Genomic DNA, 17468 nt, shown 5'->3' on the forward strand with positions numbered 1-17468 from the left:
CACTACCTGGGGGCTTCACGTCACGAAGTCCAGGATCTAGTTGCAGAGGGAGGTCTTCAGTCCATGGTTCAGTCCCAGGGTCCTTAGCTTAGTGATGAGCTTGGAGTGCACTATGGCATTGAATGCTGAGCTTTAGCCAATGAAAAGCATTCTCATGTACTGTTGCTGTTCCTTTTGTCCAAGTGGAAAATGCAGTGGAGAGCACTAGAGATTGTGTCATCTGTGGATCTGTTGGGGCTGTATGCAAATTGGAGTGGGTACAGGTCATCTGGGATGATGGCGTTGATGTGAGCCATGACCAGGCTTTCAAAGCATTTTAGGCTACAGATGTGAGTACTACAGGATGATAGTCATTTAGACAGGTTACCTTGGCATTCTTGAGCACAGGGAATATGAATTGAGACTTGAATAATTGTTTTTGAAACATATTCTGGTTATTTGTCCTAATTTGTTTTTATTTTTTATTAGGAAAGTTAGAAGCCTAAAAACAAGTTTAAATATAGGTGTACTGTGTTCATGTCTCACGCCTTGGTTTTTATGTTCTGCGGGATGAAACTAGTTGCTTTAAAATGTGTTTTATTTTGTTTTATTTGTATGTAAAAATCTGGACTGGAAAGTTTCACTTGAACAACCCTCTAAGTCGTAATTACAAGGGGGAAACCACTTATACCTTTTCAACCAAAACTTGACAACAAATCCAATTTTGACAATTAAAAACTTATCAATTTGGATAATGTAGCTAGTTTTACCATACTGTCAATGTTAAGCAAACTAGATAACTTTATTATGAGCAACGTTAGCTAGCAAAGAAGCTAGCAAAAATCTTATTGGTTAAAGAATTGGTCTGACTTCAAATGCACTTGAACACAATCATGTCAGATGTACAACTTCCCACGAGCATATGAATGTCCCATCATTCAAATGTTTCATAGGTTACGCATGATCATTATAACAGACAATTTATAGACAGTCCATAATGTAAGACATTAATTCATATTCAACACATGGTTAGATTTCCAACAGTTCATATTTTTAATGTCCTTATTTATAAACAATTTCTCAAAAAGATTGTTTTCTAGACCACTGCTCAGGCCAGGAGATCCAGCCTGTGTTTACGCTGGTGCCACTTCAGATGGTTTAGTTGTTTGAAGCTGAGTCCACACACAGCGCAGCAGTACGGTCTCTCCCCAGTGTGGGTGCGCTGGTGCACCTTCAAATTGTCTGCCCGAGCAAAGCTCTTGTCACACATAGTGCAGCGGTGGGGTTTCTCCTGCGTGTGAACGCGCCGGTGCAGCTTGAGGTTCCAGAGCCGACTGAATTTGTTCCCACAGATGGAGCAGCAGTAGGGCTTGTCTGTCGTCTGAATGCACTTGTGCCTCTTCAGGTCGGAGAAGGAGGTGAAGCCCTTGGAGCAGTGGCTGCAGAGGTGGAGTCCCTCTGCCTGGTGGAGCCGCTGGTGGACCTTGAGGTTGCAAGCCTGGGTGAAGGACTTACCACACTTGGTGCAGGAGTACGGAGGCCCAGATCCTGATCCTGAGACTCTACCTGTTTTGTGCGTCTGCTTGTGGGCCTCAAGGGAGCCAGAGTCTGAGAATGTCATGGTGCATTGATTGCAGTCGTGACGCTTCCCCCCTCCTCCCATTACTCCTCCTTCTGTTACCTGCTCTTGTGAATGATCTCTGAGGTTTAGAGAGTGTCCAAAGTTGTCAGGGGCACCATACAGGCTCTCTGTGTTGTTGTTGTGGGCTGAGCTTCCAGAGTGGATGGAGGTTAGCCCCCTGCGGCCGGCTCTGCTACCTGACTCTGGGACACCGTGTTCAGGGTACAAGACACTGGAGTCCTGCAGGTAACCCTCCTCGTTGATCAACAGGCAGTTCCGGACACCCACCTCTGGGTGGGGGGGTGGCGTTGGCGACGCCACCTGCTCCCTCCGGCTCCGATGGGGGCCAGGCATGTGGGAGCGATGGTGATGGTCTCCCCCCTCAGACCCCCCCAGGTCCACCTGGTAGTGACCCACAGCTCCGTAGCTCAGCGCACCCAGATGAGACGGAGAACCAGGAAGCCTATCCAGCCCTTCCACGTCTAGACGATGGCCTCCTCCACCACCAGCACCGCCGTAACCAGATTTCTCAAAGCCACCCCCCAGATCCTCCATGCTGTAACGGGGTTGGAAGAGAGGTTGGCTGGGGTCCCCTGGGTTTCCCTCTGGGCCTGGTGGTTCAGGCCCCTGGTCTAGACCGGATCCCCAGTCAGCCTGGCACTGCTGCAGCTCCTGCTCAATGAAACTCTTACTGGGCCCCGAGACGTCTGAACCATCGGCACCTGAAAACACAGGGGACATGAGGCATTAGAAGCATTAATATTTAAGACATTAGAACTAGTAGAAACAGTAGTAGAGTAACTAATGTTAAATGTGTACTTACAGCTTCAAGTTTACTTTACATGTGTAATAATGAATACATTTGGAATGACACAGCAGATTATCAGTTACTCTTCTTATCATTCTCTTAAACCTAAAGGTAGGCAATGTTATGTTTGTCTATGTTATGTTTGTTGTAAACAACTCACCGTCCAGGCAGACACCCCATCTCTCCTGTAGCTCAGTGTTGTGGAGAGGCTCCTCTTTCAGCAGGCTGTCCAGCTTCTGACCTGTGACCTCTGTGGACTGGAAGAGCAAATGAATGAGTCGATTCTAACTAAATGATTGATAAACTGACAGTGACTGAATAGCGCTGACATGATGGTTCTCTATTCAGAACTCTCCTCAGGGACCCCCAGACATCTCACAACTTTGTCATAGCCCTGAACTAGCATACCTGATTAGAGTAGTGAAAGGCTTGATGATTCGTTGACAAGTTGAATCAAGTGAGCTAGTTTTGGAACAGTTCAAATATGAGGAGAGGTTTGACAAAGGTTGCCCAATTATTCCTGACAGACTATCTGTTTTAATATGTTTTCTGAAATATATTTCTACCTGAATGTCCTGTAACACTGCACCCTCCACCCTTCACAGGTGTTTAGTCACCTAGATACCTCAGAGGTTCTCCTAAGGCTGGTGGCCTCAGCCTCCAGATCATGGAAGGCTGTTTCCCTGGCCACGCCCCCACAGCTGCTCCACTCCTCCCCTGGTACCTTCTCCTGCTTCAGGCCACGCCCCCTCTCCACACCTTGCCACAGGTAAACAAAGAGAACATTTTATTTACGTAAAAGGAAAGGCGAGAGCAACATTGTGGATGCTGTGGAGTCTTTTTTGCATTAGTGCAGATGAAGGAAAGGAGGCCTCTTATTGAGATACCACTATCTCCTTTCTTAAACCAATACTGCCTGATCACCAAAGTATGAAAAATACAGATTACATCAGTCACACGTTAGAGTGATTCCTCCATATTGTCTTTAGATGTGGCTCTCCTCACCTGTCTGTGAGTTTCCAGAGCTTCCACCTTCCTCATCAGCTCTCCCACAGTCTGCACACTTCCCCCTCTGGCCTCCCTCTCTGTCCCTCTCCCTTCCTCTGTTCTCCGACCGCTGTAGCCTCTTCTTCAGCGACTCGACCTGCTCACGGCTTCGGGACACCTCCTCCAGGAAGCCGTCCTCCACCAGCCTGGTGATCTCATATATGGCTGACTTTAGGACCGTCTCCATGACTCCCGAGAGCTGGGTCTGGAAGGTGAGGACGAGGTTCTCCGACATACTGCGTGTGTGTCTTTTTCACAGATCAATTCACAGTGGGATCTGCACCAAACATCTGTGCTTGTGGGAGCAAGTCAGGACTGTGTGTGTGATCCTATAGTGAATCTCTTCAGAAAGCCCTGTTATTCAGAATAAGTGGGTAGAAATATGCCATGTCTATCACTGACACATCGCGTATCTGTTTCTCTGTCCAACAAGAGTGACAGCTCCTCCAGCTAGCTAGCAACCAAGTGGCGAAGACAGTCCAGCGTAAAAGAGTGCAACAAAGGTTCAATAAGACGATCAAATTGCAAGGTTCACAATGTAACAGTTGTCTGGGGTCGTATCCAGCTTGCTAAAGAAAAATAGCTAGCTATCTAACATGCTACTACCAGCCGTGTTGCTAGTCAATAAAGGGATATTTTGCACCATAATGTATTATTGATTCAAATCGTTATTACCAAAAGGTTGAAATCACTTGCTGAGCATGGGGGTTGATCGTTTTTTCCAGATAATATACGCTCTGGTGGGCGGGATGAATCGCTTCCGTGTAGATTTCCTGTAAATAATTTCCACGATAAATAGCCTACTAATCAGTATCCAGATTTTATAATAATAGAAATATTATATTTTGAACATTATTTACAGTAAACGTAAGAACAAACAAAGTTTTTCTTCAAATAAATGTCGTCTACTCTCTCCAGTAAGGAGCGTTCCAATGTAGATTGTCCCACTACCCGATTCGTAGGTCTGTTTCCGGAAGTCCTGTTGTTTTGTAGATGCTTTTTGTGTTGACTCTGTAGCTAGTTAGCTAACTACCATAACCTTGTTTTCTCTCAGTACCTCTGGTATTTATATTTATTCGAATAGCTTCATATACAGTAAATGCTACAACTTAAATCTCGAAATGATATAAAATGTTACTAGGACCGCCATGGAGAGAGACAACTCTCAACAGTAGCTAGCCTGCTAACGTAAGCTAGCTAGCTTCCTAGCCTTTTTGCTAGACTGGATCGTAACACTGACTCACCTGAACAAAAGTAGCTAAACGTTACCAACTCTTAACTGTAGCTAGCTACACATAGACAGTTTGCTATGATGTCTGAAGCCATCGTAACCTTCCAGTCTCAGCTCTCCGGAGTCATGGAGACGGTATTCAAGGCTGCTATGTACGAGATCACCAGGCTGGTGGAGGATAGCTTCCTCAAGGAGGTGTCCCGGAGCCGGGAGCAGGTCGAGTCACTGAAGAAGCGTCTGCAGTTGTCGGAGAACAGACGTAGGGATGGGGACAGAGAGGGAGGCCGTACGGGGAAGTGTGCGGACTGTGGGAGAGCTGACGAGGAAGCCGAGGAGAGAAGCTCTGGAACCTCACAGACAGGTGACGAGAGAGAGAAATCTGAAGACCGTATACAGTGTTTTCAGAAAATATTCATACCCCTTGATAAGTTTTCCACATTTTGCTGTGTTACATCCTGAATTAATGGATTAAGTTCATATTTTTCTCACCCATCTACACACAATACTCCATCATGACAAAGTGAAAACATGTTTTTTTTAAATGGTTGCAAATACAGGTTATTAGGTTATTGTCCTGATAAAAAGAGAATTCATCTTCCAGTGTCTGGTGGAAAGCAGACTGAACCACGTTTTCCTCAAGGATTATGCATGTGCTTAGCTCCGTTTAGTTTTTATCCTGAAAAACTCCCCAGTCCTGAAAAATTACAAGTATACCCATAGCATGATGCCACTACCTTTGAAAATATGGAGAGTGGTACTCAGTAATATGTTTTGGGCAAATCCAATACAACACTTTATATTCAGGACAAAAAGTGAATTGCTTTGCCAAATTCTTTCAAGTGTTACTTTAGTTCCTTGTTGCAAACAGGATGCATGTTTTGGATTATTTTTGTTCTGTACAGTGCCTTGTTGCAAACAGGATGCATGTTGTGGAATATTTTTATTCTGTACAGGCTTGCTTCCTTTTCACTCTTGTCAATGAGGTTCGTATTGTGGAGTAACTCCAATGTTCTTGGTCCATCCTCAGTTTTCTCCTATCACAGCCATTAAACTCTGTAACTGTTTTACATTCACTATCGGCCTCATGGTGAATTCCCTGAGTGGTTTCCTTCCTCTCAGGCAACTGAGTTAGGAAGGATGCCTGTATCTTTGGGTGTGTTGTGGAAATTACCACTAAGGACCCCAACGTTAAGCTTAAATACATTTGTTTATTCAGGCCAGCGGAGAGATTACAGACAAACAGCACTTTCTGATGAGGTATTTCCCCCTCAGCATGTTTATACTATCACTTCTTGTTACACAAAGATAGCCAAATACATTGTTTCTCAGCAAAGTGTTTTCTCCCAGAGACCGCCTGCTCAGGAAGAAAACACCTGGCAACCACAGTCTGGGTATTCAGCCAATAATTCCACTCCCGCTGAGCTGACCTTGTGAGAGTGTTAGCAGTTGATGTTATTCTTCAATAACACTAACTCCAAAGCAAATCTGGGGGAGAAAAATAAATCTATTTGAGAAGGACAAATCATAGATGTTATGCTGGGTGATAGATGTTCAGTCTCCCCTGTCCTTAGCTTTTCTCCACAGAACAAAGAAACATGATGCCACTAATAACCCCCCACCCTAGCCTGGGGTTGACCAATCAGAAGTCCTTGCAGTACAACTGGGCCAATGGCCAAATAACAAGTATCCTGCTCCAGACTCAATGTACAGACCAATGAAAACATGGCACACGTAGCTCTGACTTCAGGTCTGACATTCAACACATTCTAAACAGCTGTTGAACTGACAACCAACTATTTCCGTTGACAATTCCCCATTGACAATTAAGTCTAGTCCTCTCGTCTTCTCATCCCCTGCGTTGTGTATTTATCTTCAAAATATTCTTATAAGAGCAAACCTCAAATACCCTGTCTGTCTATGCAGCAGGTAAAACATGTATGACAAGTGTGAGAGACTGTAAGCAGAAAGAGACAGTCAAATTCCACTACAGGTGTATTGTTACACCATCCAAAGTTGAATTAATTACTTCACCATGCTGAAAGGGATATTCAATGTCTGCTTTGTTTATTTTCCCCATCTATCAATAGGTGCTTTTCTTTGTGAGGCATTGGAAAACCTCCCTGGTCTTTGTTGTTGAATCTGTGTTTGAAATTCACTGCTCGACCAAGGGACCTTACAGATGATTTTAAGTGTTGGGTACAGAGAGGAGGTAGTCATTAAAAAAAAGATTGTTAACACTGTTATTGCACACAGAGCGAGTCCATGCAACTTATTATGTGACTTGTTAAGCACATGTTTACTCCAGAACTTATTTAGGTCATAACAAAGGGGTTGAATACTTATTGACTCAAGACATTTCAGCTTTTCATTTTGTAATAATTTGTAAACATTTAGAAAAACAATTTCATTTTGACATGATGGGTTATTGACAAAATCAATATTTAGTCCATTTTAAATGTAGGCTGCAACACCACAAACCGTGGAAAAAGTCAACGGGTGTGAATGCTTTCTGAAGGCCCTGTATACAGTAATATATTGGTGGATTTACACCCGATAACAGATTTACGGTAATGGAAATACATCATCGGTCGCTGATGTGTACTACACAGGAATGCATAATTATGGATATGATTGTCATTCTCTTCATGGTGATGTATCCTGAATAGGTACACAAAGGTAGAAATATGCAATATCATCCATTGCATATACACTACTGTTCAAATGTTTGTGGTCACTTAGAAATGTCCTTGTTTTTGAAAGAAAAGCAAGTTTTAATCCATTAAAATAACATCAAGTTGATCAAAAATACAGTGTAGACATCGTTAATGTTGTAAATGACTATTGTAGCTGGAAACGGCAGATTTTTTATGGAATATCTACATAGGTGTACAGAGGCCCATTATCAGCAACCATCACTCCTGTGTTCCAATGGCACGTTGTGTTAGCTACTCAACTAGTCCAAAGAAGGCCAGTTTTATTGCTTCTTTAATTAGAACAACAGTTTTCAGCTCTGCTAACATAATTGCAAAAGGGTTTTCTAATGATCAATTAGCCTCTTGGATTAGGTAACACAACGTGCCATTGGAACACAGGAGTGATGGTTGCTGATAATTGGCCTCTGTATGCCTATGTATTCCATAAAGAATCTGCCGCTTCCAGCTACAGTAGTCATTTACAACATTACCAATGATCATACTGTATTTCTGATCAATTTGATGTTATTTTAATGGACCAAAAATTATATTTTCTTTAAAATACAAGGACTTTTCTAAGTGACCTCTAACTTTTGAACGGTAGTGTATTATTCTAATGAGCTCCGCCCCCAAACAAAACCAAATTTGATTGGTCCGGAATGGCCCAAATCTGAACCAATCATAGATGTCTATGTTTCACAGGTTTTGACATCATTACACCACAGTAGAGTACAGTACAGAGAGAGAGTTCAGTACAGTAAAGTATTGTATTTTTTATTTAACTAGGCAAGTCAGTTAAGAAAAAAAATCATATTTACAATGATGGCCTACCAGAAGGCAAAAGGTCTTCTGTGGGGACAGTGGCTGGGATTAAAAATAAAATAAAAATATAGGACAAAACACACGTCAAGAGAGACACCATAACACTACATAAAGAGAAGACAACAACATAGCATGGCAGCAACACATGAAAACACAGCATGGTCGCAACACAACATGAACTGCACAACATGGTAGCAGCACAAAACATGGTACGAGCATTATTGGGCACAGACAACAGCAGAAAGGGCAAGAAGGTAGAGACAATAATACATTATGTGCAGCAGCCACGAATGTCAGTAAGATCGTCCATGATTGAGACTTTGAATGAAGATATTGAGATAAAACGGTCAGTTTGAGTGTTTTTTTGCAGTTCGTTCCAGTCGTTAGCTGCAGTGAACTGAAAAGAGCAGCGACCCAGGGATGTGGGTGCTTTGAGGACCTTTAACAGAATGTGACTGGCAGAACGGGTGTTGTATGTGGAGGATGAGGGCTGCAGTAGGTATCTCAGACAGGGTGGAGTGAGGCCTAAGAGGGTTTTATAAATAAGCATCAACCAGTGGATCTTGCGACGGGTATACAGAGATGACCAGTTTACAGAGGAGTATAGAGTGCAGTGATGTGTCCTGTAAGGAGTATTAGTGGCAAAACTGATGGCCGAATTGTAAAGAACATCTAGCCACTCGAGACAACCCTTGCCTTCCGATCTATAAATTACGTCTCCGTAATCTACCATGGGTAGGGTGGTTATCTGAATCAGGGTTAGTTTAAACTGAAAAACCGTTACGCACCACTGCACTTTGTATACCAGGGTTGGCTGGCCTTCTCTAGTCACTCGTAGGCTCAGTCACTGGTATACTTTTATTTACAAAGCCATTTTGGGTTTACTACCTTTTTATTTGGGCATTTTTATTGTTTAGAAATGTGGTGGGTACTCTCTTCGTTCGTTGGACCTTATCCTGCTAACTGTTCCAAATGTCCAAACTGAATTTGGTAAAAGGGCTTTTATGTACTCTGCGCCATCGTCTTGGAAAATCTTACAAAATACTTTTAAGCTGGAAGAACTTGTCCCGATTGGTGTTTTTAAATCACTGATGAAGGATTTTGAGGCTGATTCCATGACCTGTCAATGTTTTTAATTTGCTGTTTTTGATTTTGTTATACTCTTGTGAATTCAATGGTTTTTACTAGATTACTTGTAGTTTTTCATGTTATCTGTCTGAAATTTTTGTAATGACTTGGTGCTGCCTATCTTGGCCAGGACGCTCTTGAAAAATATATTTTGAATCTCAATGAGCCCTTCCTGGTTAAATAAATAAATAAAAAGTTTGGCAGCTGTGATGAAAGAAGAGCGGTTATGATAGAGGAATCCAAGTCTGGATTTAACCTTTGCTTGCAGGTTTGATTTGTGCTGAGAGAAGGACAGTGTACTGTCTAGCCATACTCCCAAGTACTTGTATGAGGTGACTACCTCAAGTTCTAAACCCTCAGAGGTCGTAGTAACACCTGTGGGAAGAGGGGCATTCTTCTTGCCAAACCACATGACCTTTGTTTTGGAAGTGTTCAGAACAAGGTTAAGGGTAGAGAAAGCTTGTTGGACACTAAGAAAGCTTTGTTGTAGAGCATTTAACACAAAATCCAGGGAGGGGCCGACTGAGTAAAAGACTATCATCTGCATATAAATGGATGAGAGAGCTTCCTACTGCTTGAGCTATGTTGTTGATGTAAATTGAGAAGAGTGTGGGACCTAGGATTGAGCCTTGGGGTACTCCCTTGATGACAGGCAGTGGCTGAGACCGCAGATGTTCTGACTTTATACACTGCACTTTTTGAGAGAGGTATTTAGCGCACCAGGACAAAGACCCCTCCGAGACCCCAATACTCCATAGCCAGCACAAAGGAATGGAATGGTCTACTGTATTAAAAGCTTTGGCCAAGTCAATAAAAATAGCAGCACAACATTGCTTAGAATCAAGGGCACTGGTGACATCATTTACAACCTTTAAGTTTGCAGTGACACATCCATAACCTGAGTATATAGAATACTATAGACCAAGAAAGCCAGTCAGTTGATTATTGACAAGTTTTTCCCAACACTTTTGATAAACATGGCAAAATAGAAATTGGCCTATAACAGTTAGGATCAGCTAGATCTCCCCCTTGAAATAAAGTAGGCACCATGGCTGCCTTCCAAGCAATGGGAACCTCCCCAGAGAGGAGAGAGAGGTTAAAAAGGTCAGAGATGTTCTTGGTGATGATAGGGGAATCTACCTTAAAGAAGAAAAGGTCTAAACAATCTTAACCAGATGTTTCTCTGGGGTCAAGTTTAAGGAGATCCTTTAGCACTGCGGTCAGCCTGCAGGGAGAAACTTTGTAGCGGGGCAGGGGAAAAAGAGGGAGAAGCATCAGGGACAGTCACATTAGAAGGGGTGGGAGATGAGGAAATCTTGGACGGGCAAGAAGGCATGGCAGAGTCAAAAAGGAATCCTGACTTAATGAAGTGGGGATTAAATAGCTCAGCCATGTGCTCCTTGTCAGTAACAACCACATCATCAACATTAAGGAACATGGGCAGCTGTGAGGAGGGGGGTTTATTCCCCAGGTCTTTAATTTGCCAGAATTTATTGGGATTAGACCCACAGAGAGTGAACTGCTCCTTAAAGTAACTAACTTTGGCCTTCCTGATAGCCCGAGTGCACTTATTTCTAACTTGCCTGAACGAGAGCCAGTCAGCCTGAGTATGTGTGTGCTGAGCGATTTGCCAAATGGAATTCTTGAGGTGGAATAACTCTGCCAGATCAGTCGGACCAGGGACTGAACCTGTTTTTAATTCTCATATTCTTTATGGGCACGTATTTGTTAACGGTACCACTGGAAAAGATAAAAAAAGAAGGTCCAAGCGTCTTCAACAGAGGGGATCAAGCTGATTCTACACCAAATTACAGAGGCCAGATCATGAAGGAAGGCTTGCTCATTCAAGTTTTTTAGCAAGCGTCTATGACAAGTCAGGACAGGTCGTTTCACCGAGAAGCCATTACGAACACAGGCTGTAAAACAGTGATCACTAGGGTCATTACAGAAAAAAAACAGACGGATACCTATCAGGATTATTTGTAAGGTTAACATCAAGGGGAGTAGCATTTCTGGGTGTTTTGAGTCATACCTTGTGGGATTGGAAATAATCTGAGAAATATTTAGGGAGTCCCATTGCTTTAGGACTTGGCCAGGTGTTTTAAGCATGTCCTAGTTTAGGTCACCTAGCAGGACAAATACAGACTTAATGTAAGGGACAAGGAGAGAGCTTAGGGCATTTAGAGTACAGGTCGGTGCTGATGGTGGACGATAACACCGAGCAACAGTCAACAAAGTGTTATTTGAAAGTTTTTAATGCGTAAAACCAGCAAATCAAATTGTTTGGGGACAGAATTGGTGGAGACAACCGAGCACTGAAGGTGTTCCTTGGTAAAGATTGCCACTCCACCACCTTTGGAAGATCTGTCTTGCTGAAAAAGGTTATTACCAGAAAGGTTAACATCAGTGTTCAAAACATTATTTCTTAACCACGTCTCAGTAATGACCAACACATCTAGATTGGAGTTGTGAACCCACACTTTCAATTGATCAATTTTAGGTAATAAGCTTCTAGTGTTAACGTGCAGAAAACCCAGGCTTTTACGAGAGCAGAAATCAATGAAGCAGATATCAGAATTGGGGCTAGCAACAGTAGATGGGTGAGGGTGTACTGTACATGCACATTTCCAGATATAATCAGCAGTAATACAATCAGGGCATGGCAGAGGACAGGGAGAGTGTTGATTTCATAACATTTGAATTTGCATTAGATGGCAACAAGATCATATTGTACAGCAATTTCATCAGGTAACATGAATACAAAGCTGGTGAGAGGTGGTTAGAATAGTACAGTAAATTTAGTACAGTAAGATAGAATAGGATGGGAGGCCAAGAGTCCGTGTAACCAATAGAGAGTCAGAGTCCCGAGTGTGGGAACAAAAAGACTGTCCCACGGTTGGGTAAACAAGCAAGTTCATAGTCAACAAAGCACACAGGAGTCATGAGGCAAATAGCACAAAGCACAGGTGAGAAATATAACAACTTGGGGCTAGCTATTGTAAGTTCTGAGTCACTCGCCTCAACAGTGCATGTGCGCTGGAGACAGGGCAGGGCAGACGGTGAACAGATCGCCAGGTGGAATCCAAACAGCAGTGCATTGGCAATGGGAGTAGGTGTCACACCCACTTGGGAGAAGCTTTTTTCGGGAGGCAGATTCCTTGTAGAAAATCCCAGCTAGCTAGCTGACGTAGCTAGCAAGTCACTCTCCGTCTTTTCCATGTGGAAAAGGAGGTCATTAGCTAGCCATTGTTACTTTTTTTATTCTACAGTATAGTACATTATACTACTCTAGTCTGCTCTACTGTAGTGAAATGTAATGTACTGAACTATGCTCTTTACTGTACTGTCCAAACTTGTGAAACATAAACGTCTATGATTGGTTGTAGATTTGGTCATTAGAATAATAGCCACCAATCATGGACGTCTATGTTTGGGCCAAATCAAGGCTGTAGATGTTGAAATCATGGCCAGACCAGCCCCCAAAACAACCCCTGTGGACGTTAAAATCAAGGCCAGGGCGGACTGACCATATTTCAACTGCTTTTCAATGTCCATGGACGTCCGGTGTCGGTCGGTGTTCAGAGGGTGAGGATGTTGGTTACAGTAAATGGAAAGAGAGGGGGCTCATGGGTAGGTGTCAGTAAGAGCCGGGAGAGGTAACAGAAACTGGAGAGAGAAGAGGCCGTTAGAATGAACCGTTATGAGCTGAACATAACAGTATGCCAGTAGAAGAGAGGACAGTAACAGGAGATCCTATGAGCTGAACATAACAGTATGTCAGTGGAAGGGAGGACAGTAACAGGAGATCCTATGAGCTGAACATAACAGTATGCCAGTAGAAGAGAGGACAGTAACAGGAGATCCTATGAGCTGAACATAACAGTATGTCAGTGGAAGAGAGGACAGTAGCAGGAGATCCTATGAGCTGAACATAACAGTATGCCAGTAGAAGAGAGGACAGTAGCAGGAGATCCTATGAGCTGAACATAACAGTATGTCAGTGGAAGGGAGGACAGTAGCAGGAGATCCTATGAGCTGAACATAACAGTATGCCAGTAGAAGGGAGGACAGTAGCAGGAGATCCTATGAGCTGAACATAACAGTATGTCAGTGGAAGGGAGGACAGTAACAGGAGATCCTATGAGCTGAACATAACAGTATGTCAGTGGAAGGGAGGACAGTAGCAGGAGATCCTATGAGCTGAACATAACAGTATGCCAGTAGAAGGGAGGACAGACAATGATTTCCAAATGTAGCCAATTCAATTGGAGTATCAGTAATTCTGATACTGATTTGGTAACAGAATAACACTTAATAATTCAGAAACAAATTGATATCAGTAAAAATACAAACTAATTGGTAGGTATACCATTACTTGTAACTTCTGTGAACTTTCATTATCCTCCCTCATGAGGGAGAGAAATTAGAAAATATATTAAACATATGTGGGTTTTTGGTTAAGGAATTACAAGGCAAAGTCTCTTAAACTTACAGAAGGCAAATCATTTCTCCAAAACGAAATATGTGTTTATTACTTGACAGGGGTCTTTATTTCAACATTATTGTATTCTGATGTATTTCTGATACCTTAAGACTTTTTCCTGCTAGATGTTTTTTAAGACCCCTTTTCTGTCTTTTTGACTCGAAATCAAAGCCTTTATACTGAGGCCTCATTTTTTAATGGAAAATGGTTGAGAAGTATCTAGGCTTTAATTTCCCCCAAATGGAGACTTTTAACTTTCATTTGACATGCTCCTATGAACTTTACATGTTGGTGCTCATGGGTACTTTTACATGGAAATGGCCATATGGAGGAATCACTCTGAAGATGGGCTGCTGTAATGTGTACCTTTTATACTTTGGTGATCACTGATCAGACAGTATTGGTTTCAGTCATGGAAAGGAGTCAGTCATGGGTGGTGGTGGCATCTTAATAAGATGTTTCCTTTCCTTCATCTGATGTGAGGAGACTCCATTATCCACGATGTTACTTACCTTTTACTCCAAATGAAATGTTCTCTTTGTTTACCTGTGGCCAGGTGTGGAGAGGGGGCGTGGCCTGAAGCAGGAGAAGGTACCAGGGGAGGAGTGGAGCAGCTGTGGGGGCGTGGCCAGGGAAACAACCTTCAATGATCTGGAGGAGGCAGAGGCCACCAGCCCTAGGAGAATCTCTGAGGTAGGTAGGGGACTGACTAAACACATGGAGGCCACCAGCTCTAGGAGAATCTCTGAGGTAGGCAGGGGACTGACTAAACACATGGAGGCTGAGGCCTCCAGCCCAAGGAGAATCTCTGTGGTAGGTAGGGGACTGACTAAACACATGGAGGCCACCAGCTCTAGGAGAACCTCTTGTATCTAGGGGACTAAACACCTTGGAAGAATGGAGGGTGCAGTGTTACAAAATGCTCTGTTAGAAATATATTTTAAAGAACATATTAGAATTGTGAGGAAGAATTGGGCAGCCTTTTTCAAACCTCTCCTCATATTTGAACTGTTACAGAACTAAAACACCTGATTCAACTTGTCAACGAATCATCAAGCCCTTCACTACTTGAATCAGGTATGCTAGTTCAGGGCTACGACAAAGTTGTGAGATGTCTGGGGGTCCCAGAGGAGAGTTCTGAATATAGAACCATCATGTCAGCTCTATTCAATCACTGTCAGTTTATCCATCATTTAGTCAGAATAATTTGCTCTTCCAGTCCACAGAGGTCGGAGGTCAGAAGCTGGACAGTCTGCTGAAAGAGGAGGCTCTCCACAACACTGAGCTACAGGAGAGATGGGAGTTCTGCCTGGATGGTGAGTCAGGAGTTTACAACAAACATAACAGACAATAGCCAACCTTAATGATGATGAGAATGTTAAGGAGGGTAACTTATAGTAAGTATGCTGTGTCATTTCAAATGAATTCATTGTTATACATGTAAAGTCAACTTGAAACTGTAAGTAGACATTTAACATTACAGTTACTCTACTACCGTTTCTAGTCATTCTAATGTCTTAAATATTAATGCTTCTAATGCCTCATGTCCCCTGTGTTTTCAGAGGCCGATGGTTCAGACGTCTCGGGGCCCAGTAAGAGTTTTATTCAGCAGGATCTACAGCGGTGCCAGGATGACTGGGCTTCTGGTCTGGACCAGGGGCCTGAACCACCGGGCCCCGAGGGGGAGCCAGAGGACCCCACCGACCCTCTCTACCGCCCTCGTTACAGCATGGAGGACCTTGGGGGAGCCTTTGAGAAGTCTGGTTACAGCGGTGATGGTGGGAGCGACCATCTTCTAGACATGGAAGGGCTGGATAGGCTTCCTGGTTCTCCGTCTCGTCTGGGGGCGCTGAGCTACGGAGCTGTGGGTCACTACCAGGTGAACCTGGGGGGGTCTGAGGGGGGAGACCATCACCATCGCTCCCACATGCCTCGCCCCCATCAGAGCCGGAGGGAGCAGGTGGGGTCGCCAACGCCACCCCCCCACCCGGAGGTGAGAGACCGGAACTGCCTGTTGATAAACGAGGAGGGGTACCTGCAGGACTCCAGTGTCTTGTACCCAGAACACGGGGTCCCAGAGTCAGGTAGCAGAGCCGGCCACAGGGGGCTAACCTCCATCCACTCTGGAAGCTCAGCCCACAACAACAACACAGAGAGCCTGTATGGTGCCGCTGACGACTTTGGAAACTCTTTAAACCTCAGAGATCGTTCACAAGAGCAGGTAACAGGAGGAGGGGGGAGGCGTCATGCCTGCAATCAATGTACCATGACCTTCCCAGACTTTGGTTCCCTCAAGGCCCACAAGCAGACACACAAAACTGGTAGAGAGTCAGGGTCTGGGCCTCCGTACTCCTGCACCCAGTGTGGTAAGACCTTCACCCAGGCCTGCAACCTCAAGGTCCACCAGCGGGTCCACCAGGCAGAGGGACTCCACCTCTGCAGCCACTGCGGCAAAGGCTTCACCTCCTTCTCCGACCTGAAGAGGCACAAGTGCAGCCAGACCACAGACAAGCCCTACTGCTGCTCCATCTGTGGGAACAAATTCAGTCGGCTCTGGAACCTCAAGCTGCATCAGCGCATTCACACGCAGGAGAAACCCCACCGCTGCACTATGTGTGACAAGAGCTTCACACGTGCAGACATTTTGAAAGTGCACCTGCGCATCCACACCGGGGAGAGACCTTACTGCTGCGCTGTGTGTGGACTCCGCTTCAAACGACTGGACCATCTGAAGTTGCACCAGCGCAAACACAGGCCGGATCTCCTGAACTGAATAAAAAAAACTTACATTTTTGTTCTTTAGCATATGCTTTTATCCAAAGCGACTTACTTTTAGTGCATTCAACTTAGTTGGTTCTTTATTATTTTATTTGACATTGAGAAAAAAATATTTTTGATCAATTGTTTATTAATAAGGACATTGAAAATATGAGCTGTTGGAAATATAACCATGTGTTGAATAAGAATGTATGCCTTAATGATACATTGTCTGTGAATTGTCTGTCATAATGACCATGCCAACCTACCAAACATTAGAATAATACTGCTTTCATGAAGTCTGCAGTGGTGTAAAGTACTTAAGGAAAAATATTTTAAAGTACTACTTAAGTAGTTTTTTGGTGTATCTGTACTTTACTATTTATGTTTTTTACAACTTCTCCTTTTACTTCACTACATTCTTAAAGAAAATAATGTACTTTTTACCCTATACATTTTCCCTGACACCCAAAAGTACTTGTTACATTTTGACAGGAAAATGGTCCAATTCACGCACTTATCAAGAGAACATCCTTGGTCATCCCTAACTGCCTCTGATCTGACGGACTCACTAAACACAAATGCTTTGTTTGTAAATTCATGGCAGAGTGTTGTAGTGTGCCCCTGGCTATCCGTAAAAAAATACAAATACAAATTAATTGTGCTGTCTGGTTTGCAAAATATAAGGAATTTTAAATTATTCATACTTTCACTTTTGATACTTAATTACATTTGAGCAATTCCATTTACTTTTAATACTTAAGTATATTTAAAACCAAATACTCTTAGACTTTTACTCAAATAGTATTTTACTGGGTGACTTTCAGTTTTACTTGAGTCATTTTACATTAAGGTATCTTTACTTTACCTCAAGTATGACTTTTGAGTACTTTTTCCAC

General features: G+C 43.3%; 2 protein-coding genes across 2 annotated transcripts; one reads left to right on the forward strand and one right to left on the reverse strand.

The window, feature by feature from the left end:
* Positions 1-559: 559 nt before the first annotated feature.
* LOC112240130 (zinc finger and BTB domain-containing protein 17) lies at positions 560-3690 on the reverse strand. The gene is made up of 4 exons (XM_042316837.1): positions 3414-3690; positions 3034-3167; positions 2569-2665; positions 560-2322 (listed from the first exon to the last, which is right to left on the reverse strand). The coding sequence occupies exons 1-4, from the start codon at positions 3688-3690 to the stop codon at positions 1088-1090; spliced, it is 1743 nt and encodes a 580-aa protein (XP_042172771.1). The 3' UTR covers positions 560-1087.
* Positions 3691-4659: 969 nt separating this feature from the next.
* Positions 4660-16976, forward strand: LOC112240127 (zinc finger and BTB domain-containing protein 17). The gene is made up of 4 exons (XM_042316841.1): positions 4660-5047; positions 14369-14505; positions 15032-15128; positions 15375-16976. Exons 1-4 carry the CDS (start codon positions 4765-4767, stop codon positions 16583-16585), a joined length of 1728 nt encoding a protein of 575 aa, XP_042172775.1. The 5' UTR covers positions 4660-4764; the 3' UTR covers positions 16586-16976.
* Positions 16977-17468: the final 492 nt, after the last annotated feature.

Source organism: Oncorhynchus tshawytscha, unplaced genomic scaffold (genome assembly GCF_018296145.1).
Source record: "Oncorhynchus tshawytscha isolate Ot180627B unplaced genomic scaffold, Otsh_v2.0 Un_contig_3021_pilon_pilon, whole genome shotgun sequence".
Taxonomy (NCBI): domain Eukaryota; kingdom Metazoa; phylum Chordata; class Actinopteri; order Salmoniformes; family Salmonidae; genus Oncorhynchus; species Oncorhynchus tshawytscha.